This window comes from Aythya marila (assembly GCF_965140915.1).
Source record: "Aythya marila genome assembly, chromosome: 2".
Classification (NCBI taxonomy): domain Eukaryota; kingdom Metazoa; phylum Chordata; class Aves; order Anseriformes; family Anatidae; genus Aythya; species Aythya marila.
The window spans coordinates 121,653,855-121,680,515 of record NC_139043.1 but is presented as its reverse complement, the minus strand read 5'-3'; the positions used below and the strand labels follow the sequence as shown (position 1 = coordinate 121,680,515).

General features: G+C 38.9%; 1 protein-coding gene across 1 annotated transcript in view; it reads left to right on the top strand.

Moving 5' to 3' along the window:
• CPA6 (carboxypeptidase A6) overlaps positions 1-26,661 on the top strand; it is a gene marked incomplete at both ends in the record, with an annotated part of 81,409 nt that overhangs the window by 13,596 nt on the left and 41,152 nt on the right. The window contains one exon of the mRNA XM_082755391.1: positions 21,662-21,737. Within this exon, the coding sequence (XP_082611517.1) occupies positions 21,662-21,737 (76 nt within the window). The remainder of the gene's footprint in view (positions 1-21,661; positions 21,738-26,661) is intronic.

Below are 26,661 nucleotides of genomic sequence, written 5' to 3'. Positions count from 1 at the left end.
GGAAACAAATGTACAAAATTGCTTCTAAGTATGGGGATGGTTTATTTAAGGACCTAGCAGGTTTCTTTACCATTTCATTTATTTGTTTATTGTGAAATATAGTAGCAAGAAATAACTTTAATTGAATTTATGAAATAAACCGATACTTTCCATCAAGTATTAGCAGACAAAGCTCTGCTTCTTGACATACTGAGTTGCTATGAGCAAGGCAGAGAAGTAGTACCTGGGTGCAAGACTCTGCTGACACCACCTGAACTGAGTATCCCATTCTCCTGTATCTATTTACAATTTTTGGTTTATTTGTTCAATTTTTGTAGGTTTCTAAGAGTTGAAAATTATGATCAATTAAGACGCAATTAAGCAAGAAGTCATAACTAATAGCTCTACAAGACCTTATCTAGTCTGTTCATTTCAGACCAAGGTAACTCACATCCTGAATGAAGTTGAGAGCAATGTCTTTTTCATTAAAAAATATGTGTGTTTTTTTAAACATTCACACAAATACACACAAAAACATTTCTGAAATTGAGAAGGCATCAATTATTCCTCCAAACCTGTTAAGTCAAAGCAATATACACAAAGGTAACTGTCTTTCATACAGAAAGTATGAATAGCATGATGTCATTCAGTAAGGTAGACTAAACAATCTGTCTTTGCTAGATAAAAACTATAAAATCTTTAGAGACATTTACTGTATCAGGTATCTGATGAAAATTACAGTAATAAATCTGAGATGATTTGGAATCCATATTCCCAGGACAATTGCAAAATGCCCTAGGCATTCACTGTCTGCCTGCAGAACATGTTTGCACCATGTTTCATAAATTTAACCTTTGCAGCATGGACTATTTTCTTACAGGAGCACAGCAGTGAATTGCCTAAACAGAATGAATGACAAAATCTCAAATGGGAGGTTTGGTATTTCAATAGCAGTGAAAGACTTGACACTTAAATATCTCTGCATTTGGCGGTATTTTGGTTTGGGCAAACTAGATGCAAAACGGATGTTTAACAAATAATCGGGGCAGCAAATGTTCTTTAACAATCAAGTGATAAACAAATGTAAAGGCACATCTCAGGAAATTGGTTGGAGGTTGTTGTAGCAGTGCATTTAACATCTGATTGCTACCGCAGACACCACAGGGCTCTGGCACCAAGAATTGCACTTGACAGTTTAATGGGATTTGCTATGCTTTGTCAGTGGGCTGAGCATTCCAAGTAGCCTTGTCACTATGTTCTGTGACTTCTCCAGACAGAAGAGCCAAACTTTTAACACCTCACATTTGGCGTGAACATTCCAAGCCACAACTCACTTGTAACCACATCTTGAACTCCAAAAAAACAGAATCACTCTTTTGCCAGTTACAATTTTGGGAGGGCAGCCAAGGTATCGCACAGCAATTTTGATGGAGTTATAGGAAAAAAATCAGGATCCAGCCAAAAATGAATGCTCCTTAATTTAACGAAAAACTGATTACCTGTCACATAGGTGAGATTTTCACAAACTGCAATTCAGAAAATTAAGCCTTGCTTTACCTGGGTGGAAACAAAACCTTGCCATATAATAGAAACTCTGGGGGTTTTGTTTATCACAGCTAATGAAAAGTAGATTACATTTCTTTTCTTAGTGACATAAAAGACTCTCAAACCCTAGTGCATTAATTCAAATGCTCAAATAGAGGTGGTGTTTTTTTTTCCAGTTAACCTTTTCTTCAGGCATATAACTTTGCTGTTGGTTTAGATGAAATGAATAACACTGCCACCTTATTTTTTGAGTTTTGGTTTACCTGTTGAATTGCTGGGGGAAAATTCTGATGTTGATTAAAAATCATGAATAAGTCTGAGTTACTCAGCAAGTTCAGTTTTCGTGCAGTTCATAGTAAGCAAGCTGTTTTTTCCAAAAAATTATGAAGTTCTCTGAAGTGAAGGAAACTGTAACTCATTCCCCAACCTCACCCTGCATCTCTACACAAATGTTTATATTATCTAGCCATAAACTGACTTTATCAAATTAAACAAAAATCTCCGTACTCCATCTTACAAACATTTCTCCATAAATTAAGTTATATTGGTAACAGATTCTGAGCCCACAGAAGTTCAAAGCACTATTTTAAGTAGTAAGATGAGGTATTTAAAGGATTATTTTGCATGTTTGGTAAGAAAAATTTAAAACTTTTTGTTAAAAAAAAAAAAAAAAAAAGAGTTCTTAGATATGCCAGTGACCACAGTACCTCGCATTAGATTATGAATGTTTTATGCTGCCCTTTTGGGATATCAATTACAGGACCCATAAGCAGAGTCAGTAAAGAGCCTCTTCCAGGCATGAGACATCTGGTTCTTTGGCAGCCTACACAGACATTTGTATTGCCAGCTTTAAATTAGGTCTTTGAATTTGCCACATGCTTTAACTGGCAATGGGCTGTCTGGACTGCCATGTGTTCCTGGTTGTGGTAGCTTTAGCATATAATGTTTAGGTTTATTCCCCTCCCTTCTCACTTGAGAGGACCTCCAAACCAGTAAAACTTCACTAACAGCCCTAATATTTAGGGCTTAGAGGACTGCTCTTCTAAGCCTCTCAATATGCATTTCTCATTGGTTTTCTAAGAACCGGTACAAATATACAGTATTACAAGAATTATGGCCCTATATATTCCTGGGCATCATCCAAAGTTCTACACATGCAGACATTCAGAAAAAGTAGTTTGTTTTCCTGTCTCTACAAAACCATTAATACATCCATCGACTGGTCAGAAACTTCTCAGTCACTCACTTTACTAAAATGAGTCTGAAGCTTGGTTCAAATAATTGTTTCTAGCTTGGTGTCCAGCTTGATTATGAAAATTTTATTATATGAGAATTTTATATATGGAGGAAGTCAGATGGAGGGAATGTGTTAGTCAGTAATGAAAAGGAGGTCAAACTGCACATGTCATCTGAAGTACAGATTGTAAATAGCCCTATTTGTGTATCTATCTCTTGGATTAAGTTATTCTGCAAAGAAGCCCATGACTGCTTGTAGAAGTAGATGGACGCTGCTTTTATGGAGAAAATTCTAATTTGACATTAAACCCTAATAAATATAAATGAATAAATAAAATTGCATAGAAGGAACATCGCTGCTTACCAAATGAAGTGAGCTAGGAAATAAGGGAGATAGTTCATTCTTAATCCATCCCTTTTGTGTATTGATTTCAGCATCCTAGTTCTCTTGCCTACCTCTGACGCTTCAGTTGTGTATACTGCAGCAGTACATGTCCTGCCGAATGGTCAAGGGCCATTGTGTTGTAAGGCCTTCTGTATCCATGGAGCTAATACATTCATAGTGATGTTCAGAATTATCTGTGCTTTTCTTTTTTCTTTTCTTCTTAGATGATGCAACCAAAAGAACATCTAGTAATCTGAAATATCATGGAAAATGGGTCTCCATTGTGAGCCTATATGCTGTAAACCAGATAAATAAAAAACTTAAGGCTTTAATTTTCCTTTATTCAAGTGTTGTTGTTGTTCTTTTTGTTTGTTTGTTTGTTTTTGGTTTTTTTTTTTTGTGTGTGTGTGTGTGTTTTGTTTTTTTTTTTAAGCTTAATCTGCAGAAACTGTTTGAATATCTGAAGTCAGCGCTGACTTAGGAAAGCGGAGAAGCAGCAGGGCAGAAGATTGTAGTCGGCACTCCTCTCTGGCCTTGTGTGCCATTTATCACAAGTGTCACTGACTTCTCCTGCCCTCCAGAAAATGATTAAATGCTGAGTGACAGTCAAGTGTCACTTTGTACAAATGCCTTCTAACATTTATAGGTGGACCTTCTTGTCCAATTGCACTGGCTGTAAGGATGTAAAACCTTCCCTCTTTATGCCAGTCCCTCTGTCTGTCTGTCTGTCTGCCCACCTCTTCATATCTAGATTTCCATTTTCTACTTCTTCACCTCTGTTCACGCTGAACCAGTCCCAAGCCTCTTCCCTGACTCCAACTTCTGCAGCGCCCTCCTGGCTCTTGTGATAATGATGCTCCCACTTCTGTTCCAATTCAGTGTTAATTTAGAAATCGCTGCTGCCCACAAGCCTTAGACCAGTAATGGGCCACATGTGTTGAATCTTTCCTAATCCAATATAAAACAAAATATTGTACCATGATGCTACATGTGTGCTTTTAAACTGGTTTGAAAACCATTAAAATAGTTTAATTTATAATATTGGTATAAAAGGGAAGGGGAATAAAAGGGCTTCTGCAGTGACAGAATTTCCCTTTTTTCACTGTAAACAGTGATGGGACAAGGGAAATCAGCAGCTACTCAGCTCTCTAGAGGATACCCAATGGCAAGTTTTAAGTGTTGCTCATTAAGTGTGAAAGTCAGAAGACTTACAGCATCAGGAATCCAAACTGACAGTGAGGCTAATGGCAAGCTAGCAACCACCCTGCTCTGCTCCTTAAAACAGACATGGATCTGGTGCATTTCTGTACGATACTGTATTTATCTGGTAAAAGACCAGGTGATAGCACGGCCATTTAGAAGAGTAATAACGCAGCATCAGTAATGGCACTTACTGGTGCTGTAAACTCTATCAACCTCTAGCAGATTAACAAGCTCCCTGCAGACAAATAGCACCCAAATATTCATCTGCCTAGGGAATTAGGCATCTGTTCGCTTTATCTGCTGAACTGATAGCCTCTTTGTTACACAGTTCATTCTCTTGACAATTGACCTTCAGAATAAATGTGAAATGCAAACCTCGGAGCATATAAGGAGCCTCTAAAATCTATCAAATCTCTTTGTAAAATCCATCACTTTGGGCTCAGCCAAAGCACTTTCTAATTTAAGGCTGACATTTATGCATTACACAAAAATAGCTAAACATGAATACTGAATAGAGGAAAGAAACTAGAAGCATCAGAACCAGTAGTTAAAACTTTTACAGCACTTAATTTTAAAATCAAGGCTAATGGCAAGAGATTCTAAAATCTGTAAGAACAGAGAATTTATGTTTTTGCAAGACCTTTAAAAAGCTATGTTCACACATAGCTAGATCATTAAAATATTTTATGGAGAAGTTTTGAAGAAAAGTGCTTCAGATTCATTGGCACTTGCTTAAAACTGTAATATTTCACATAAGATTCTAATGTAGAACTGACAAAGCTTATTTTTACACATTTAAGTACGTACTGACTCTGATAGCATTCAGATCCCAACACTTGTGTGACACAGTGCCCCTGTAGGCAGAAAACATCTGTCAAGTAGAGCTGGTAAAAACAAAAGTTGCTCTGGCTTTTTTGATTCGATTGGCCTTCAATGGAATAGAAATTTCTGTAAGAGATTTTTCACATTTTCACTAACCCTAAAAAAAAAAAAAAAGTAAAATAAATCAAAAAAAAAAAAAAAAAGCAGCAGCATATGTATTGGAAGCATATGCATCTTCTGGAAGTCAAATAAATTTACTTCCTTCTTATTATATATGGAAATAAATTAATTAGATGAGTAGTTGTTGGCAAATCAGGACTTACCTCAGTTATGACAACAATCAGAAAAGGAAACTTCACTCACCAGAAACCAGGATGACCTGTAGCTAACGTGCCGTTGACATGGGTTTGAGGGAAAGAAAGATTTCAGTAAGCAATGGTATAGGATATATTCCCACATCCTCAAATGCAGTGGTCTTCTGTAGGAAAAAAAAACATTCCCCAGTAAGTGTGAGGAGGGCTATTTGGTAAAGTTAAAATATGTCTTACAATTAAGTTTAAACCTGAGCAACCAACCTGTAATAAATTTTGGCACATTGGGTCAAAATAACCCCCTTTTAGGTTATGTCTATATTAGAAAGAAGTGCTCTGTAGACATGTGATGGGAGTGGATTGGCTGGTGCTGAGGACCAGACACACACATGGTATGAATTTGGCAGGGTTTTGCTTTGGACTGGCTGACCTGACCCCATGTGGTTGGGGCACACTGCATGCACTCCAAGTGTGTCTCTCGGTTCATGTTCAGTCCAATTCATGCACCCCTGAGACTGGTCCACAGTGTGAACTGCACCCTGAGGCTGATTCGCAGTGGGACCCACATCTCAGTAAGTAGGGACACTCAGAGTCACTTCAGAAGTGCAGTTGTCATCTGAATTAAAAGCTTTATATAGCTTCTGTCCCTCTCCCAGAGCAAATGACTAAAGAATAAGGCATCTGAAGCACGGTGGCTGCTAAATTGTGTGCCTACGGTGAAGATTTCTTCCTAATCTCCATTGTTTATCATTGATAGAGAGATTGAAACCTCTGAAACGTCCTGGAGGAATATACGAAATTGCTGTATTTGTGATTAGTTTTTGGTTTTGGTTATTGGGTTTTTTTTGGTAATTTGCGGGTATAATGGGTAATAGCTTCTGTCCAGAGTGATCCATGATTTCTTTCTTTGTACATTTTCTAAAAGCCTTACTCAGCCGCTGGCTCTCCTGTTTCAGAAGAATACTTTCCCATTGTAATCAGATTTTATTGCCTAAAAGTGAAGTCACTGCCTTAAAGGAACACAACCAAAGTGCCTGCTATGTATCAGCAATGCATTTAAACTAGCAAAATTTTTCCTTTTCTTTTCTTTGTGGCCCAGACATGACAACTGTAGAAGCAAACTCAGTTAACCAAAAACACTGCCCTTGACCATCCCTTTGTTGGGACCTGTGTGCAGAAGGATGTGGTGTTGGGAAGTGACCCTTCTGAGGGGGCTTTGAAGAAACACCCCACTGGCCATGGCCCATGGTGGCAGGGAGAATGATTGCTGGGGAGATCCAAGCTCTCTCTTCAGGTCCAGGGCTGTAACCACACCGTGGTGTTCACCAGGCGATCCTCATTGGATCCTGCTGGTGGAGCAGTGAGGTGTCACTGCAAATAAGTGCACAAGGCAAGAATCAGCCCAATGTATGGCAGTTATATATATACCACACCCAACACAAAAATATGAAAACATGAACTTACAGTATTACTTTTTTTCCTTAAATTTTTTCCTTAAATTCATTTACAAAAGGTGTGTTTGTAACAAGAAATGCAAATTCTCCTATAATAAAAGTGATTAACATCTAGCTTTCGCTTCTGAAGTTACAAAAAATTGAGTCAAATTACCATGAGCAGGCTTAAGAAATATCAGGCATGTTCCAGCAGCCCCAGAGAGTGACTGAAGCTGGGCTGAAGATTTAAGAGAAGATACAAATTTGTCTGAGGCTGGCAGCCTCCCATGTAGTAAACCGAACACAACTGTTCAGAGCTTCTTGCTTGAGGGCAGAGGGGGAAAAACCTCCCATTACACACCACACATTATTTTCCACATTACTTCAGTTATATGGTTTACTGAGAAAGAAAGCAGGCAAACAGATTCTGCGATGGCAATTCAAAGTGCTTCAACATCTCAGCACCGTTCCTGGTGCAGCTGAAGCTGCAGGAAAGAGTGGCTGGCTGGCTGCTGGTGCAGCAGATACGTCCTGCTAGGTCTGGGCAAAAGAATGGTCCCAAATATAGAGCTCTGCAATGTTTTGATAAAAATAAACACCTTTTGACCCAGAGTAACATTCAGAGAACCTTAAAGCCTGGACATGGTCCTGGGCAACCTCCTCTGAGTGCCCCTGCTTGGGCAGGGTGTTGGACCTCCAAAGTCCCTGCCATCCTCCACCATTCTGGAGTTCTGTGTATTTTATATCATATATGCCTTACTGAAGCAAATAAAGAGGTATTTGAGGAAATTAAAGTGCTCAGGATTTTCAGGAAGTGCCCTGCCCTAGGCACCATGACTGAAACAGTTGCTGGTGGCACGAACTGGTCAGGGTAAGTGGGAGTAATGTGGATTTCTGGGGCTGCTGCAGATATCTAAGGCTGCCCATCACAGAGCAAAGCTGTAACATTTCACTAGATCCGTAGCATGGCAGTCATTCACTTAATACTTATTTGTACATTCAGTAATTCACTATGTGTTTCTTAATGTCCAAGTCTGTACTCTTCAAGCTAAAATGCTAGCTCAGAGCTTTCTACTTGCTAAAACAAAAACATTTTTCACCACTTTTGTCTTTTTCCTTTCACATTTTTCAGCAGTTCCTTATTGTTATTCTGAAGATGCCTCAGCCTCTACTTGATATCACACTGCTGTGAATGTTTAATTTGCTGCCTCCTTGCATTATTTACTTTCACTGTGCACTGTCACCCAGCTGAATGGTGTTAAAAAAAAAAACAAAAACAAAAAAAAAAAACAAAAAAAACCCTTAGAAATCTGCTATAACATTATTTTTAAAAATTAATATTTAATATTTTAATATCAATACTAATATTGGTGCTATTTACAATATCAGTAAGATTCAATAACATTATCTTTTCTGTTTTTGTGAAAAGATAATAAAAAGCAGGTGATCTAACACCCTTCTGTAATATACATGTATTTTCCTGTACAGCTTATAAAGCTTTGAGCTTACCAGGAAAGGATTTAGAAAACACTATGTGGACTTTTCACTATTTTCACAAAATCAAAATGTAAGTGTGCTAGGTGAAGTAAATGTGAACAATGATGAGGTCTAAAAGTAGACTTTTTTACTTTTACTCTGGCAAATGGGCAGATCTGAACAGCTTTATGGGTGTATTCACTACAAGCAGTTTATGCCTGTATTAACAGACCCTATAAAAGACGTAATTGCCATGTTAAGCACAACTAAGTGGATCTGTTAGGAACAGGGTACAAAGTGGTTTGCATTAGCCCAGTATTCATAGTATACCCTGCCATTGTTCCCTAATCCTGCCACAGCTTCTTTTATGAGAAGTCAGGAGAATGTTATTCCTTATTTCTTGCAGACTTCGTGAGTAGTGATGGGTCCCAGTCCCACAGCCCCTTTCTGCTACAGAGGAAGAGAATTTTCAAGCTAAAATTCAAACAAAAAGCATACTTAAAAACACACTGAGGACACTCCCGTGATGTGGTAAACTCAGGTTTGAATCCCTTCCCTATGATAAGACCAGGCACCTGAATGCCACCTGATTTGTCTCTGCTATTCTGGCCTACTGGGTCTTTCTATTGGATTTTAAAAAGACAAGTTTTCATTTTCTCTTCATGCAGGATGGGAAAGTTTCTGGAACCAGTGTGCTGATCCTTCTGGTATCATGGGGACAACCTCTGTGTTACAGTTTCATCATGTAAAAAAAAAAAAAAAAAAGCTATCAGAACTGAAAATGTTGCTGTGAGGGCTATAGTGCAGAAAGATTTATTTGTCCATGCAAGGTAGATATATTTTAAATGAGTACCAATAATGGACTTACGAATTGCAAAGCAATAAACATATAAACATCCTGCAGTGAACATTCTGCACTAACATCTGCACATCACAGATGTCAGCAGACATGAAAACTGAAGACCAGATTCTCAGTTTATGCAAGACCGTAACTCCAGTGACTTAAATACAACAATGTACACTGGCACCAACAAAAAAGCTGGTCCCAATTTTTTAAAGATATATCCCGAAACAATTTATTTTTTGAATATGCAATATAAATCTTTCTAGTTACAGTCACAAATACAGATTGCCAAGTTAAATATCAGCATTACAACACAGCTATAATATATGGATTGCATTTATTCTGTGCTGCACTTATTCTTTGCATTTATTGCTATTTAACCTCACCTTGGTTTGGTAAATAACCTCACTAAGACCTATCAATTGCCCATTAATCCTTATTTATTAATCCATATTTTTAAAATGTACACTTTTCTTGTGCTAATGAGGAATAGGAATAAAAACCATTGTCAACTGAATCAAGGAAATGTATTAGAATGTGCAGATTAGTTAGGTTAGTGTGAAGAACTCAAAATAAAATACCCAGAGCAATCACATCCCTGGAGTCATAAAAAACAGGTTGTTTGGTTTCCTTAAAGAGACAAAAAAAGGCAATAAAACATATAGCCCTAAGGCAAAGCTGCGAGAGGAAGAGAAGAGCTTAGATAGGTTGTGCTCTATACGGTATCAGTTCTTCTGCAAAAATTTCTTTCATTGTGTAGGTAATGGAAATGGGACTTCCAGAGCATTATTTGTATCTTTAGTATAGTCTTGAGATGACCATTTCTCATTATGGACTATATAGTGTAGGGTATAGCGTGGTATGGTGTGGACCTGGGCCTGTTGCAAGGACAGGTATTCAGAAGGTGCTATGCAGAGATCTGCCTAATATTAACCTTTTACAAAATACTCAGCAACTGAGAACTCATTTTTGTGGCTGGTCTATTCACGAAGTCATGCTGATAGAAAGGGGCAACATTTTGTTAGATACACACAAACACCATCTCCATGTATCTTCAGGTTATCACAATATAATACAATTATTCTGTCTATTCACAGCACTGCTAAAATATATGGGAGTTTTAAAATACCACTGAGGGAAGCCATGCAGAGTTGACCTCGTTTTCAGTTGGACTGAAATTACAAAAGGCTACATAGGTACAGTTAAGCTAAGCATTATTATCTTAACCACAACCAGTCTTATCACTTTTTTGCTTAGGGAAATCTTATCGTGGCATCATTTAAGATCAGGATATCAGCAAACTAAGAGGCATAGAAATTTCTGCAGGATTCCAAATTATTCAACCCAAGCAACTATTGATACAATAAAGAAGAAAATTCCAAGGTTTACCTCCATAATTATGCACCATATATCTACAGCAGTTCCTTAAGTCAGAAGTGATTTTGTAGAGAACTGACACAGCATTAATCTAGTGGAGAAAAATGATTTTTCAAGAAGCTTACAAAGATGGCAAAATATAATTGCTCTAATGGCTTGTGCAGCTGCCTAACAGAAACTGTCTTCAGAGAATAAATAATTGCATTTCCACTAAAATATTTATTTCCCTCCCTAAGCCTTCAATTTGACTTTGCTTTTTGAATAGTCTTGTGCATTTGGTGTGCTTTTTATGTTATTGTAGTTCAGTGCTATCATTTACGTTTTTCAGTGATAGAGCAGCAGGTCAGTTTTGTGTAAGATAGTCAGGACTGGTTGTGCTATATGAAAAAAAAAATAGTTTTGGAAAATCTAGATCAAAGGAGAGCCATATTGCATATATGTGTATCAAGACTAAGTTCAAAGATTTGGACCCATCAAATTATTCATAGCTATCTTGTTTGTATGTGTGGCTGTGTTATACACTTCCTTCCCATTCGTTCCCTGCTGTTAAGTGAGACTGCAAACTTGCAAACCACTATAAACACATTTAAATTTAGCATCCTGAAATCTTTATCAAGGCACATAATTAAGCATGTGCAAGATCTGTGATGCATGTATTACAAAGCCGTTAGGACTTAAGACTGTCTTCTATGCCTACACAAGGCCTTTAATAAGAAAATACTAAATACTTCTTAAAGAAATGTTTCTTAAAGAAGAAGCTGCAGTCACATCATGAGCAGAACTCTCTGGGTTCTCCTTTCATTTTCTAGGGATCCTGGTCCCACTGAAATAATATATATTTTTGATCTTTATTCTTATCTACCTTATTGGTGTCTTTTACAAAATATCGATACAAGTGCTGTAAGCAGCCATCTGACCACCTGCAGGCACGTGAGCGGTGGGTGAGGAGAGCAGCTTCCTGCTGGGGTGGCAGCATCATCTCTGCAAAGGGGCCAGTGTCTCCCTTTGTGCAGCTTTTCATCTAACTCCTATGGTATGAGCAACAAATGGGATAAAGTATAGAAGAGTTTAAAAACTGTGTTTCCAAACAAATAAAAAAGCTTAGTAAGTAAGTTACAGGGCCTGAAACTAGCTTAAATATATCTGTTATGAAAAAGACTATACACATCCATAAATCTGTGTGCAGCAGCTGGATAAGCATTTTCTGGTTTGTTTGCTAAGAATGTCCCACCATGGAGGGTTTCTGAACATTGCCTGTAAATACACCACCATACAAAAGTGGTCCATCCACAAGAAAGGAAATGCCATGAGTCAGGAGGTTTCTCTTTGGAGTGCTATATCTAACTCAAAAATGTGGTTTTGTACTCCACCAGTAACAAAAATAATAATAATAATATCTGAGCTTTATCTGAAAATTATGAAAATCTGAACGTTAAAAATCTGTTATAACTAGTAAAATAACTTTCTACTGCAGACACAGGCATACTAGATTTGCTACCACAAATGGTAATTGGAATGAATTCAGTCAACGGAAAGATGGTTCAGTAAATACACTGAAGTACACATAGTTGCAGAATTGGAGCCACACTTTTCAGTGCATAATTCTTTAAAGCTCTAAATTTTTGTGACATGGTTGAGTAGAACCAAAATTTTTCATAATTACTTCTTTCACCTCCCACCTCACACATTTGGTTTTCATGTTCATTGAACATGTAATTGAACTTTTTTATTTTCATATTTACTTTTAAAATATATTTTTTGAATTTTATTTAAAGGAATCCCATTACATAATTAAACATCAAAACAAGTTTCCAAGTATGTCCAAAATATTTTATACTACTGATGACACTAAAAGAAAAGTGAATTTGGTGAGATTTGTGTTGCCCAACAATCTAGATCGTTTTGGTGCACATACAGGCTCCCATTGGTAATGCATGCTTTGAACCCCTTCACTGATTCATCCCAATTTGGGTGTGCAAACTGCCCATTCTGAGGGACTCTCCCCTTCCCCTTTGACATAGATGCTCCACTTGGGCACAGAGTTTTGCCATCTCAGCTCAGCCTCATCACCTCCCTCCAACAGTAGGACTCATGTCCCTGTGGAGATGGTAACAGGGCTCCCTGTGAGACTCTTAGTCATGTGCTGTTTTAGGATTTAGTGATTAACATCATATGTAATTGCTCTTGGGCATAGTTCTCAAAGATTTATAATTTCTTATTCACAATAACGTACTGAGTTAATGAACAATTCAGCATCCAAGTCTCTATTACCCTTTTCTGAAACAGAGGAATAACTGATTGTCCTGTCCTGGAAAAAAGGGTTTGCTCCTTTTTTTTTGTTTAGCCCAGCACGAATGAAGAGGTAACTGCCTTGAAATCAAAAGAATTACACCAGCCTACTGCAGTAACAGAAGCAAAAAGAGAAGTAGACCCAGGCTTTTCATCTGTAAACTTGCTATGTTCCCCGGCTTTGAAATTTATGGATCATGTCTTCCTGAAAATTTGTGGAGATGCATGTCCTGTTTGCACTTTATCTGTACAGTGACATTAAATGTGTGCTTTGCATGAATTAAAAAACAAAGTCACTCTATGGAAGAAAATTAGGCAGTGAGGCATGATAGAGTAGTTTGGGAAAACTTAATATGCTGCAGACATCTCAATGCAACAGTATTTCACTCCATAACATTTTTTTCACTCCATAAATATTTTCATCCATCTTGCTGCAACTTGCATAAATGAATAAATACATAGAAAACACTAATGATAAGTCTTAAATTTAAACTAAGCTCACCATCTTGACATTTACTCTTTAAAATATGTATGAGACAATTCTTCTGATCTCTTTTTTATACACTTACAAACTCACACTCTTATCAGCTACCTGTGTTTCTGTGCCAAGTACTGTGATGAGTACATACAGACCTCCTCCTCCTAACTCTGAAAGCCTTTACACTTATGGGAGCTTGCAGGATCAAGGTCTGAAATTGAACTCAAAAGATTGTCAATCAGGAATAAACAAATGCTTCCAGGTTTTGTCCCATTCACCAACAGGAATTTCATAATGCTTTTATTCTTCATTCTCTGTGCCTTGAGTTATCACTATCCACAAAAATACAGAAAGAGGTTTTTTTGTTTTTTTTTTACACCCAAATTATCTTCTCAAGTTATTTATTCCTATTTCACCTCCTCCCCCCGAATGGCACAGGGGAACTGGGAATGGTGGCTGCGGTCAGTCCCTGATGCTTGGTCTCCACTGCTCCCTCACAGTCACTCTCTGCCCCTGCTCCACGTGGGGTCCCTCCCACGGGATGCCATCCTTCCCCAACTGAGCCTGTGGGGGCTGCCCACAGTCAGCAACTCTTCAAGCACTGCACCCACACGGCTCCGTACCACGGGGTCCATCCCCCCAGGAGCAAACTGCTCCAGCACGGGTCCCCCACGGGTGTACAGCAGCTCCCCCCAGACCCCCTGCTCCTGCGTGGGCTCCCCTGCACGGGCTGCAGCTCCGGCCTGGGGCCTGCTCCCCTGGGGGCTCCTCCACGGGCTGCACCGTGGAGATCTGCTCCATGTGGGATCCATGGGCTGCGGGGGGACAGCCTGCTCCACCAGGGGCCTCTCCACAGGCAGCAGAGGAACTGCTGCTGCCTGCCTGGAGCACCTCCTGCCCTCCTGCTGCACTCACCTGGGGGTCTGCAGGGCTGCTTCTCACTCCTTTCTCCCAGCTGCTGTTGCACAACAGATTATTTTTTCATTTCTTTTCTTAAATCTGCTCTCACAGAGGCACAAACAACATCACTTATTGGCTGAGCTCTGGCCAGCACTGGATCCAGTTGAACCTGGAGCCAGCTGAACCTGGCCCTTATCTAACATGGGGCAGCCACCCCTGTAGCTCCCAGCTACCAAAACGTTGCTACATAAAACCAATACAGAGCTACTAGGGTATTTAAAGACATGTGGGGCCCTTGCCTGGAAGACACCACTCTAGCTAGTCCAGCAAAACAAAATCTCAAAAGAAAAATGTTTGCTGTCTTCAAATGCATGAGAAACAAATAGTAGGAGGGGGAAAAAAAAAAAAAAAAAAAAAAAAAAAAAAAAAAAGTTTAATCTGAATAAAGCTTTAGTACTGGAATTAAATAGTATAAACTGGCCAGTTTAACTGGATGGAAATTAGTGGGTTTCTAACCATCAAAGAGAGTTTGTCCAATGTGTTCCCTGTAGGAGAAGCAGAAGAGCGCTGTGCTTCTACAGCAGCACTTGGTCAAACCAGCCTGGATGTCTGCAATAGCCAAGGGCTGGCTGCATTGGCCCAGGAGCTTAGTCTTACACTGGTATTTAAACTAGAATAAGAATCTGTCTACTGTAGCATCTATTAATAAGATGACAGGAGGGCAAAATGTCATGTTGCTCTCCAGATGCCACTCCACCTGGAAATGCACAGTCTGAAAGGAGACCAGAAGGCTCCAGGAAGAGCTGCGGGAAACCTTCCCTGACAGCTCCACAGGGCAGCGTGCTGTCAGCTGAGGGGAGAGAGTGATGTGTTTAATGCAAAGACTAGGAAAAAAACTGTTGGGACTGCTTAACACATTCTCTTAATGGAGCTGATTAGAAGTGAGAGTTGTTTTCAGAGTTCAAACTCCCCTGGTTCAAACTCCCCTTCTTTATGGATCTTTCTAGCTTTTGTGTGTTGGTACAAAGAGACACTGTTATCATTCACACAGTCCATCTAAAGGACTGTGTATCTGGAAAAGTTGAAAAATCAAGTAACTTGTGCCCAGGAAAGAGTTGGATTTTGGTAGGGTGGAATTTTAAATATCACAACACTGCAAATATTTCTCAAGAATAGACGGTATTCTCATTTTAATTCTTACATTTAAGTCTTACACCTAAGACTTAATTTTAACTTTGTTAATAAAGTAATTAAATTGTTTTTCAAGGTAGGAAGCAAATATATGCATTGTTCATTACAGATCTAGGACCAAGGAAGGCTGACCTATTTCTCAGGTTTCTGAAACTGCTGAAAGCCATATAGAAAGAAAAATCTTTCTGTGGAAGAGTTAACTATTTCAATAGGAGCCCTGTATAGCATCACACTTTTTTTCCATCTCTCTCAAAATATAAGGTTTAGATTTTTATGAATCTGCACATTCAAATGAAGAAAACTGTGTTGGTAATTTTTGTGACAAGCCTTACTGTCTCTGTAGTTTGAGTCCTTGGCATTTTTTCCCTATTGTTGCCTTTACTGAGCTTTGTTGTTGTCCATTTTGTGTTGCAAGCCCATCAGGGAATATACACGTTAGAATTGTTTGGAGTGAAATTAAAAACATAAAAGCCCTGGCTGCAGCTGGCAGAACTGTACAGTTATTTTGTCCATGTGGTTGGGTTCTGAGCTTGGTGTTATCCTCCTCAGTGAATCCATCTGAACAGTTCGCACACTGCAGTCTCATTCATTTCAGTAATAATTACCAGTCTAAATCTTAGGTAGTTTTTTTATTCATAACCATAATGCTACAGAACAGTTTTGCGAACTCCAAATGCATCATTTGTTCTTAAAATAGTTTACAGAATCAACAGTGATTAGAAAATCCAATCTGCGTGGATTTCATATGATTTAGGTCTCCCATTTTGGTATGCAGAGATCCCTCCTCAGTGGTCAAGAGAGTGAGAATTTCAGAAGTTTGAAAATCTGTTCCCTCGTGCCATTTTTCTGCCTGCTGAGGGAAAGGTTATCTGAAAGGTGCTTACAGGCACTTAGGTAGTAATCTCAGCAGTATTTATTATTTGAGCAGATATTTCATTGGGAATGCATATCAGCATAATTTACATTTAGAGGTGAAACATTTGAATCAAGCTCTGTGGGTTTTTTGTGTGTGTGTTTTTTGTGCATTTGAACTTGGTTATGATAAAATGTTGCCATAATAGCTTGCTATTGCAGTGGGAAAGTTGCAGATTGACACATCACAGAGGTCTTTGGAAATTTGTAATGTCTGCCAGCCTGTCACCCAAAGAGATCGTGACAAACGTGGTGCCATATTACAAACGTGGTACAGTTGTGTTTAACCCAAACACACAAAGACAGTCAAAAAACTATTTTTTTTCCCAGGCCATCACTGTATCCTGCACTGTGTTGTGAACACCTTCCCCAAGTAACAGTGGACAAAGCTTTGCAGGAAATTACATCAAACCACGTCAGATAGCACCAAATCTCTTGAAGTTCTACAAAGTCTAACTTCTGGGAGTAATAACCCCACACAACAGTGCAGGCTGGGGGCTGATTAGAAAGCAGGTTTGTAGGGAATAATTTGGGGGTGCTGGTGGACAAATCAGCAGTGCACCTGTGCAGTGATCAAGGCTTATGATGGCCTGGGCTAGTTAGCAAGAGCATTGCTCAGGTTAAAGGGAGTGGCTCTTGGCCATTCTGAGGCCACCTCTGGAGTTGCAAAGTAAAGTTGGGTTACTTACTTGGTTTGTAAAGTAAGAAACCCTTTTTGTACCCCTCCCCCATAAATAAATAAATAAATAAATAGATCTATCAAACTCAAATGGACATGCCTGAGAGTAAGCAGGAAACCTGCATAAAAATTCAATTTTCAGAGAAATCATCTGTTCTATACTGATAAATATCATGCAATACAATATTTTGCCTCCTTGGCATTTCTGCCTACATTACCCAAGCAAAATCATTTTCATTCAAAATTGTAGATAAGCTAGCTCTTCTTTATACCAGGAAAAATGTCAGTTTTCCTACCTTAATATCTAAAAGGCAGAAACTAAACATAATGCTATATAGAAAATATAAATGGTGCTCTCTTCTGTTTGGATCAGCATCTGTGCCAATAAAGAAAACTATCCAGGAGGGTTTGGGAAGATTCATTAAGTTCTCTTTCCAGATATTCCTATCAGGTCCCAGGAAGGACCCCAACCTTATTAAAGTGGGTTTTGTAACAGTACTGAATCCATGGTTGAAAGTCTCTATCCCATTAACTAAAATAAAAGTTTGAATATTTTGTAAAATTTTGACTAGCAGAAGAATTTAGCAGAAAAAAAGAGATGATGCAATTATCATTGATCACACATGATAGTTGATTGCATATTGGGAGTTGACTAGAGGCTTTCATTGTGTAGCTTCTCACATACACTTTTCTGTCTGTTTCTACTCCCAAGACCCAATGAATCAATTAAGTGCAGCAGCTACAACAATATGTTCTCAAGAACTATAATCTTTTTTCTATCACTAGCAGTAGAGGAAAGAGATGCTTGTAAGTAGGGATTTATTTTCTTTTATTTTTTTTCTATAGGTATTTGATTTATAACATGTCATTCCTCAAACTGTGTTTAAAATATTTGTAAAGCCTTTGTAAACATACTTTTATTGAATTCCATGGGAAATGAGAGAGCTCATTAAGGTTCACATTAGTCAGGAAAATAAAACAATAAGAAGGATTTTTGTGATGGAAATGAAGAATTTACATAAACACAATTTATGTCATGTGACTTTATCAGGAAAGCTTCATGTGAGAGAATGACTAATTCCATCAGTATAGTTGTGTATGTGCTCTGAAATGGTTTCATTGAATCCATCTGCTCTGTTCATAGATAAGCAAAACTATGAAGTAAATGAAAACAGCCAAAGAAATAAACCAATAATGCTTAGTCTCCAGCAGTGGTAGAAAATATCACCTGCCCCAGACTCATGTAGCATATTCTGTGGTTCAAAAAGAGATGCGTCATTTTTCATGCTGTTCTTAAAAATATAAGTAGGGTAACAAAGGGGGAAAAAAAAAAAAAAAAAAGAAAAAAAAAAAGCTATTGCATGTCAATGCTAGCCAACAGCTGGCCACCTATTTTGCTCAGACACAGGGCTGTCTCTGGGTACACCAGCTATCTGGCTTCTACTCTTTGCTTACCAGTCTCATCTGGTCAGATTGATTCATAAAGCTTACATATTTCTGCTTGTGAATGCTTTCAATTGTGTTTATAGAAAATTCAAACCATCTCACTAAATCCTTGCTTTAAATGCCATTAGTCTAGTTGCTAGTGATGAAGTAAAAGTTTGTCCTGGATAATGTAAAGTTCTATATTAATTTCTGCTAAATATATCCCATCTTGCTATTTGTTTAGAAATTTTAAAAAAAGACTTTAAAAAAAAAAATTTAGAGACAGCATGATTAAAAAATAACTTTTCCTGCATGAAACAGCAGAGTGTTGACATGGGTCTGCAGGCAAGATGATATGAGACAACCTTTCCTAAATGTGTACATGATCACTTTCTCCTTTCTACTCAACCACTAGACATGAGTGAAGGTAGAAGACCTCACCAGGGATGGTTCTGAATGTTTGTGGTGCAGCTGTCCTTTGTTGGTCACATTAGTCCAGATACTGGGACTGACCTGGTAGATTTTGTTGCTGACTTAAAAACTGGGTAGGCTGTTAGATCTCTACCTTAAATTCACTGGGTATAACATAGAGCTTAAGGTAATCATTTGATTATTTTTTATCTTGAAATGTAGCTAGAAAAGCGGTAAAGCTGTAAAAAAATAACTTTAGGAACATGCTCTTTGATTGGTGGATGTCAGGAGTAAAGCAGGATCTGATATTTGTGCTTTTTTGAACCTTGAATGATTACCCACCAGCTGGTTAACCTACAGAGTTTATTTATTTTTTATTATTATTTATTAGCAGATAGCCTTCAAGAGTCTGGTGTCTTCCTGTAGCTTACATAAATAAACAATGAAACTGCCTCATCACAGTGGCTTAACCATCTTTTCATAAAATACTGACAGTATCAGGTATGATAAACTGTTTTCTTTGTGCTCTTTAGGTTCAGGCCCAGCCAGAGCCTGAGGCACTTCCCAATGATGTGTCAAGTGATCAATCTGTCACAGCACCAATATTTTCCCCTTTAAGCCAGGTCTTTCATCACACGAGAAATGACAGATTTGCTGAGCTAATCCAAGACAGTTTAGAGTGACATGTATTAATTCAGGACCATACCTAAGTGATATCCGTTTCTTCCAAATTCCATTGCCGATGCGTAACACATGTTTGGTTACTTATTTCATTAAAATCTGTTCTGTATACGTTGGTTATCCCAACCCTTCCAGAAAATTCCAATGAATCGTTACGAGTTACTTCACCGTCACATATCCTGGGCAATCATTGCTTCTTTTTACTAATTTTCTTCTTAACACTAATTTAATACCTGGAGAGAAATGAGTAATGGGAAAAATATTACTGTTGTATGCATTATAAATTAAGAGCATCTATTTTTCTTGAAAAGATACAGTAGTTGTCTGCTCTAAGGGACCTACTACTTTCTGAGTAAGTTCCTGTAAAGAAGGTTCAACTTGTCTCAGAAACATAGTAATTTCCCCAAAAATGTTAGAGCTGCCAAATTATAACAAGGGTCCTTCCAGAAATCTTCCTTTTTAGGCATTGAATTTGCCAGGTAAGGTCAGCAGCACCCAAGAAGAGTGGACCAAGGTCCACTTCTCTGGACACATTGGTATTATTGCAGAGACATCCTAGAGTCCAACTAGACAAAAACCTTTAAGCCTATGAAGTCTTTGCAAGACTTAAGAGTTTCAGGGCTTGCGACTCATCTGCATGGAAAACTCAGCAGGTTTGAGAACCAAAACTGAAGAGCTCAGACAGAAAGAAGGATCTAACGAATTGGAGCAAATGGTGATTGGAAAGAAAAGACAAAAGAATAAAGGTGATTGGAAAAAGGACTACCAGAAAGGGCCAGAGTAAGCCATTCCAGAATTCAGTGTTTAGTAATAATGAAGCCAAGAACCAGTGTGTTCTTCTGAACCACTTATTGACAATATTTGATGTTTACCTGTGAATGACTTAAGAATTCTTGCAACAAGGAGGGGTCCTACAAGGTCTTCAGCCACAGTGTACCGAAGGAGAGATCTGGTGCCTGCTTCCTGAGAAATGGAGGCAGACTGGGAGCCTTCCTAAGACAGGGAGGCAGGTGAAGGCACACTCACCAGTGTTGCTTCTAGTTAGGCAAGTATCTTCTGAGCAGACTCAGAAGTATCAGGAAGGTAAGAGTTCACAGTATATTTTAGGGACAAGCTTCTTCTCAATATCAAGGGAAATTCTACAGCATAAAATTCCCAAACAATGAGGAAATTGGAGTTAAAAAAAAAAAAAAAAGAAAAGAAAAGTTGAGGGAATTCTGGCTAGGGGACAGAAATGTATAAATAAAGATGCACATGACTTCCATTGGCTCTTGGAAGAGAAGTACTGAATGTCAGAAGTCTGAAGTCAAAGTCTTAAAAGGTAGGAAAATGCCAGAATTAGTATTGGCCATATTTTGTGTATGGCTCTTTTAGTTACAAGATCATACCTTGTATTTTCTGCAGTCTGCAGCCTCCCCAAGTTCCACGAGATGGATGGTGGTCATTGAATGGAGCTATTCAGTTTCTTTTTTCCTGTTTGCAAATTTATGTTCATTGAGATCTGCTAAAGAAAGTGCATAAAATGAGCTGCTATTATCTGGAACTTTCTAAGCATGTATGAGTAGCTACTTATATGATAAAAATTTGTGCAAGCTTTAATGGTTAAAGCAAAGGGTATGTCCTTGATATGAATGCCTCCTGTCTTCTAAAGTCAAGCCCTCTCTCTTTAAAGCATGAGACCACCACCACCTTCAGAGCCTTTCAAACTTACAAAAGTAGGTTTTGTAGGTTTGAGGGCCAATCTTGCCCTCAAAAACATATTTTATATTTCTGAAAGAAGAATATTGTTTTGATTCGAGGCAGACTTTCTGTACTGAAGATTGCTTGAACAGTTGTTAGAAGCAATGAATAAAAGTAATTACGCAGAAATGGAGGGGAGAGCCAACACTTTTCTCTGTAAAGGGCAAATCACTTCTGTGGAAGTCCATAATCCAGGGAGGTTTAGAAGCATAGCTCCAGTTCAGCTGCATTTTGCTGCTGCTGAGATAGAGCACAAGCATGGTAGCTATCTCAACCTATTTACTGCTACATTGTGCTGCTGTGTGGACCCTTAAAGTGCCAATTCAATGTTCTGTTATTGGCAGTGATAAAGTCATACGAGTTGTTCCTGAGAATGAGAGGGAAACGCAGATCCTGAAGGCTGCATTTAACAGGCTTAAGGTGAGTTTGATTATTTTCATTCTTCTTTTTCCGAACTTTGTTGAAAACTGAAGTGAGTTAAATGTCTTTCATTTGTCATTTTACTCCAAGCTGTTTAATACTCTGGAAAACAGCCTTTGCCCATTAAATTCCTAATTTCCCAATAAAATGGCATAGGAATTAGATTCATCAGGCCTGGCAATTTTAACAGGAAACATTTACTGCCTTAAAATAATAAAGGTGCCACGCTTGCAAATTTGCTCCTTTTGCTCTCTCACTTCTTGCCAGCATACACAATTGCACGCTTCATTATCCAGCTGATTATTTTACTTAAAACACTGAGTTAATTCAAGATATGAGCACACACAGGAAAAGGTAAAAGTAGGTGGCTTTAGTCTGAGAATCTCAAGAGACAAATGAGAGTGTCCATAAGACTCACTGGCAAGCCAAACACTTTTTTCCATAGCATTTTCCAGCAGATATAAATGAAACTTAATGGAGCAAGATCCTACCTGATGCCATGGTAGTAGCACAGCACAGGAATGCTCTGCAGTGCTCTGCTTTGCTGACACAGCTACCAGAGGCACAGGCACTCTTTCCACAGCAGTCTGGCCCATTATCAGAGGAGAAAGGAGACCACCCGCAAGCACAGCACCAGACCCCTGCAATAGCACAGCAAGGATTGCTTCATGCACAGGCACTGAGCTTAGGCACCAGGGGAGGCACAAACCTCGTTAATGGTCTTCAAAATGCAGACTAACCAAAGCAGAGCCAGGGAAGTAGCAATCTGATCACTATGCTGAGTTTGTTCCAGGTGCTGAACACAAGTCCCAGGCTCTGCTATTCACCTGTGTTGGCTCATGCTCTGCCTTAAGGGCAATGGTTGACTTTTTCCTGTACTTGTGAAGGTAAAGAAGTTTGTGCAGCTTCACAGGCAGCACAGACACAACAAGCTGAGTAATTTGGCACAGTGAACTCAAGCCTATGTTTGTGTCTGGCTGACAAGAGCTGCATGAACACAACCAATGGAACACTTAGGTAAGTTTGGCAGTCCTGGGATGTACAGTTTTGTGTCACACCAGCAGTACCAAAGTGCTGGGAGCACGCACAAACCTCTGTGCTGCTCACTGCCTTCAACTTCCAGCAAACTATTCAGCAGTCTGCAATGAATCTCTCGGTCTCTCTTTCTGAAGCCTCGTGTAAATGATTGTGTTCTCACTGAGGCAAAGAATGAAGGTGCATGTAATTTTATACTCCAGTAGTTAACATCTAGGATACAAGCAAATCAAATCTCAGTCTGCATACCAAATCAAACAAAACGAAGATAGCAGAGCTTTAACATCTTTGCTGAGAAGCATTCCATCTGTTGGTTATGATGAAGCTTTCTTGCTACTGTTCTTTAAGAAAGTGAGCAGAACTACCTTAGGTCACCCACCCCAGGAGAAGGCTCACTGCTGAGAGTGCTCCAGCAGGCATGGCGTGATGCCTCACCAGCTTTAAGCAGGTAGGTTGAAGTGCTCTCCATCACCTCTACATTTCTTAGTGCTGTGTTCACTTAGTTCCCCACTCAGGATGCTAACTTTTGTGAATGCTACTCTCAAGACATTCACATGTTACAAGATAAATCTCACATTTTACTGCAAAAACACACCTTTGTTTCTCACAATGTTCAGCAGAGGGTATGTTTCAATCCTATGTCTTATTTGAGCTTTGCACTGTAATGACCAAGTTTCTTAAAGAATATTGTCTTACATTTATTTCTGCAGTGCTTCCTAATGTCTCAGGGAGACTTTGGGCCTGACCCTCAACTGCAAATGTTACAGTAATACCCCAAAAAGGATAATCATTTCACTCACAATTAGGAAAAAAAATCTATCTATAAACCCAAGAAATACATGTGGAAGCTGTTTTTTTCATTAATTTCTTCCCTGTGGATGCTGGAACATATAGAGGGAGCACATATGTTTTTTCCTTTCTCCTCATATTGCAAACCCTGCAAAGCAAAAGGGTTGCTCACCTTCCTGCAACTGTTTCTCATTACAGAGCTCCCTTAGGCTCCCAAAAAGCGATTCCGTCACCCAATTCCATCAAAGTGGGAGCAGCAGAAACTTGAATAAATAATTGCATGCTATAACTCTGAGAACAGGATAATAACATTTTGGCAACATGCATCGGAATCTGACTAGTTAATTAGAAAGTGATTGATTTTATTGAAGTAGTGAGCTGAAGGGAAGATTCAAAACAAGAAAGTATTGACACCCAGTCTCATGAACAGAGGCTGGGTTTGGCTGCTTTTCAAGTCTTAGGGCTGTCCCATCTGCAGCTGCTTCACTTCTCATCTACAGGGGGTCAGAAAGAGACACCAGAGGTCCTAACAAGCAATGGATGTGTTTAACATTAACTTATTATTACCTTTCACCCCCAGAAAAACAATCTGAAGTTATCTCCTCATAAAGTAATAGATAAATGGCACTTGTTAGAAGTGCCAAGTATTCACAATACCAGCAGAAGTTAGTAGTGACTGCAAGTCATCAGTGCCTCTGAAGAATCATGTATGTGGAGTTGTGCAGTGTCTCATATCTCCATAGGACTCTCCCCTATCCTTCTCCCGATTCCCAGATTTCCAGAGTTGGAAACTGAACTAAGTAAGTGGGCTTACCTTCCATGTTTTAAACATGAGCCTTGAAGCACGATGCTGATAATGTGCTCAGAAGAAAATAGAAGACAGTGAAATGCAAACACACACATACAAAAATCACCAATAGTGCAAAATAAGCTGCAAACAAAGCACTGACAGTCATAACACAGTCTGCCTGACTAACAACTGAGGGATGAACAGGAGGAGTCATGGCAGATATATGAATTGCTATAATTACAGGGTACTGGGCCTTGGATTTTTATATTTTAGAGTCTGGAAACCAGAACAAGTTTAAAACCCATCTCCTTTGAATGCATTTTGATTTCAGCAGTAAATTAGTACCAACCTATCATGTTACTGACATGCTCTGTGTCCTTCAAGACATAACAGATTTGTACCTAAATAATGATCAAATAGCAACAATTCCTCTTTTTTCTTTGTAAGAGATAGTATTTGGGGAATAACTGCAAGTATTTAGTTTATTGAAGAATCTTAATATTTTATTTAAAGCAATTTAAAAATTTAACTGAACCTGAATTATGATATGGAGTGATAGTATTCTCCCCCACTGACAGGAATAAAAGAAAAGAGAAGCCAGTGAAAATGAAAGTTACACCACTTTCAGTATTCTCATTGAGAAGGATTCCTGCACTTGGTTTAAATTTAGACAAACATTTCTGTACCCTGGCAAGCTGGTGTATTAGAGGCAATGTATTTTTAAAAGGTACCAAAAAAAGTTAAACTCTATACTAATGTCAAGGTTAGTCCCCACATTCTTGTTCCAGGATTTCTTTGCATACAACAAACTATCTGTCCCCTGATCAGCACTGAGTCATGACATACAGAAAATCACTTAGGACTACAGTGTTAATCAGTGATAGAGCTGGGACCTGGACCTCCATTCCTCCAAAATCCTAGGATGACACTGTGACCATAAGACCACACTACCCAGAGTTATATATCCCTAACTTCTGATCTTCACAGAAGGGTGTTATTGACCATGTGAAAAAGCAGAAGCAGCATGCCCTGAGTGTCATGTGATGACCACACTGCTGCAGCTACTGTTGGATTGCTCTTTGGTCTGGTAAGGGAAAGAGGAGACAACCCCTCCTTCCTCAGGCTCCCTCCTTGCTGTGTTTTGTGGGGGGAGTTCGATTATAGACTTGTGCTATTCTGTGCTTACTCAGCTGTTTCCCACTGCCTTTAAAATCTACATTAGTAGATTTTAAGCAGAGCTTTAAGCAGAGCTAAGCAGAGTCACTTAGCGTTTGTCTCTAGCATGTCTTTCATAACCTAAATAATTAAAAGAAAAACTCATCTCTGTCCAGCTCACATGAGCATATCCTCCTGAAGGACTTAATCATGAAGCCACTGAAAAGTACTCTGATCGTACTATGACAAGCAGTGTGTTTCAGTGTCAGGCAGACAATAAATCAAATGCAAAGCTACCTACTCCTTAGAGCCTGCTGACTTGGACAAAGTGAAAACAATCATGTAGAAAATAAACAGGCATTTACAAGAGTGATTAATGTATCTTTTCACTCATTTTGCTTTATCTGCCTATTAATAAGTGTCCTTACCACGGATATTTCCTGGAGAAAATTTTGTCATATGAAGTCTGCTCTAGCTTCTTTCTTTCTGTGTACAAATACCTCCTCCACTTCTACAGGTTCTGTATTTCTTAATAATAATATGAAGTGTGCCACTGTTGACAGACTTGCTTAAGAAAAATCCATGCCAGATGACATTTTAGAAAATGTAGGAGAGCATGGGAAAAGTATTGATTTGCTGCCTTCTAGAAGGATTTATCTATCCAACAGCAACTATCTGTTGTTTGCCTCACCTGGTTTGGGGAAAAAAAAAGAAACATCAGGGAGGTGAGGAAGGAAGTGGGGAGAGCCTTGCCTTCTGCCATGCTGCATCCAGTGCTGTCAAAGTCAGCAGGCTGCAAGGTCCATCACTTTTGGGAAGAGGATCAGGCACAAAAGGAGTACTTTCTTCAATATGCATTCATAGAAACCTGCACTGAGACTTCCTTGGAGGATGATCTTGGAATTGGCCGTATGTCTTAATGTGTTTACAGTATCTTAAAATATTCCCCCACTAATTAACGTGGGCAGCAGTGACAGTCTAGCCACAGTGTCAGTGACAAAACTCACAGAAGCTGGAAGAATACTCAAGGACTTCAGTCCATGTGAAATCCTTCAGATCTCAAACAGGACTGCTCTGCCACCAATACTTGAACTATAAGGCTAACTCATACACATTTACAGATGGTGTAGCCCCTTTAGACTTTTTAAACTTAGC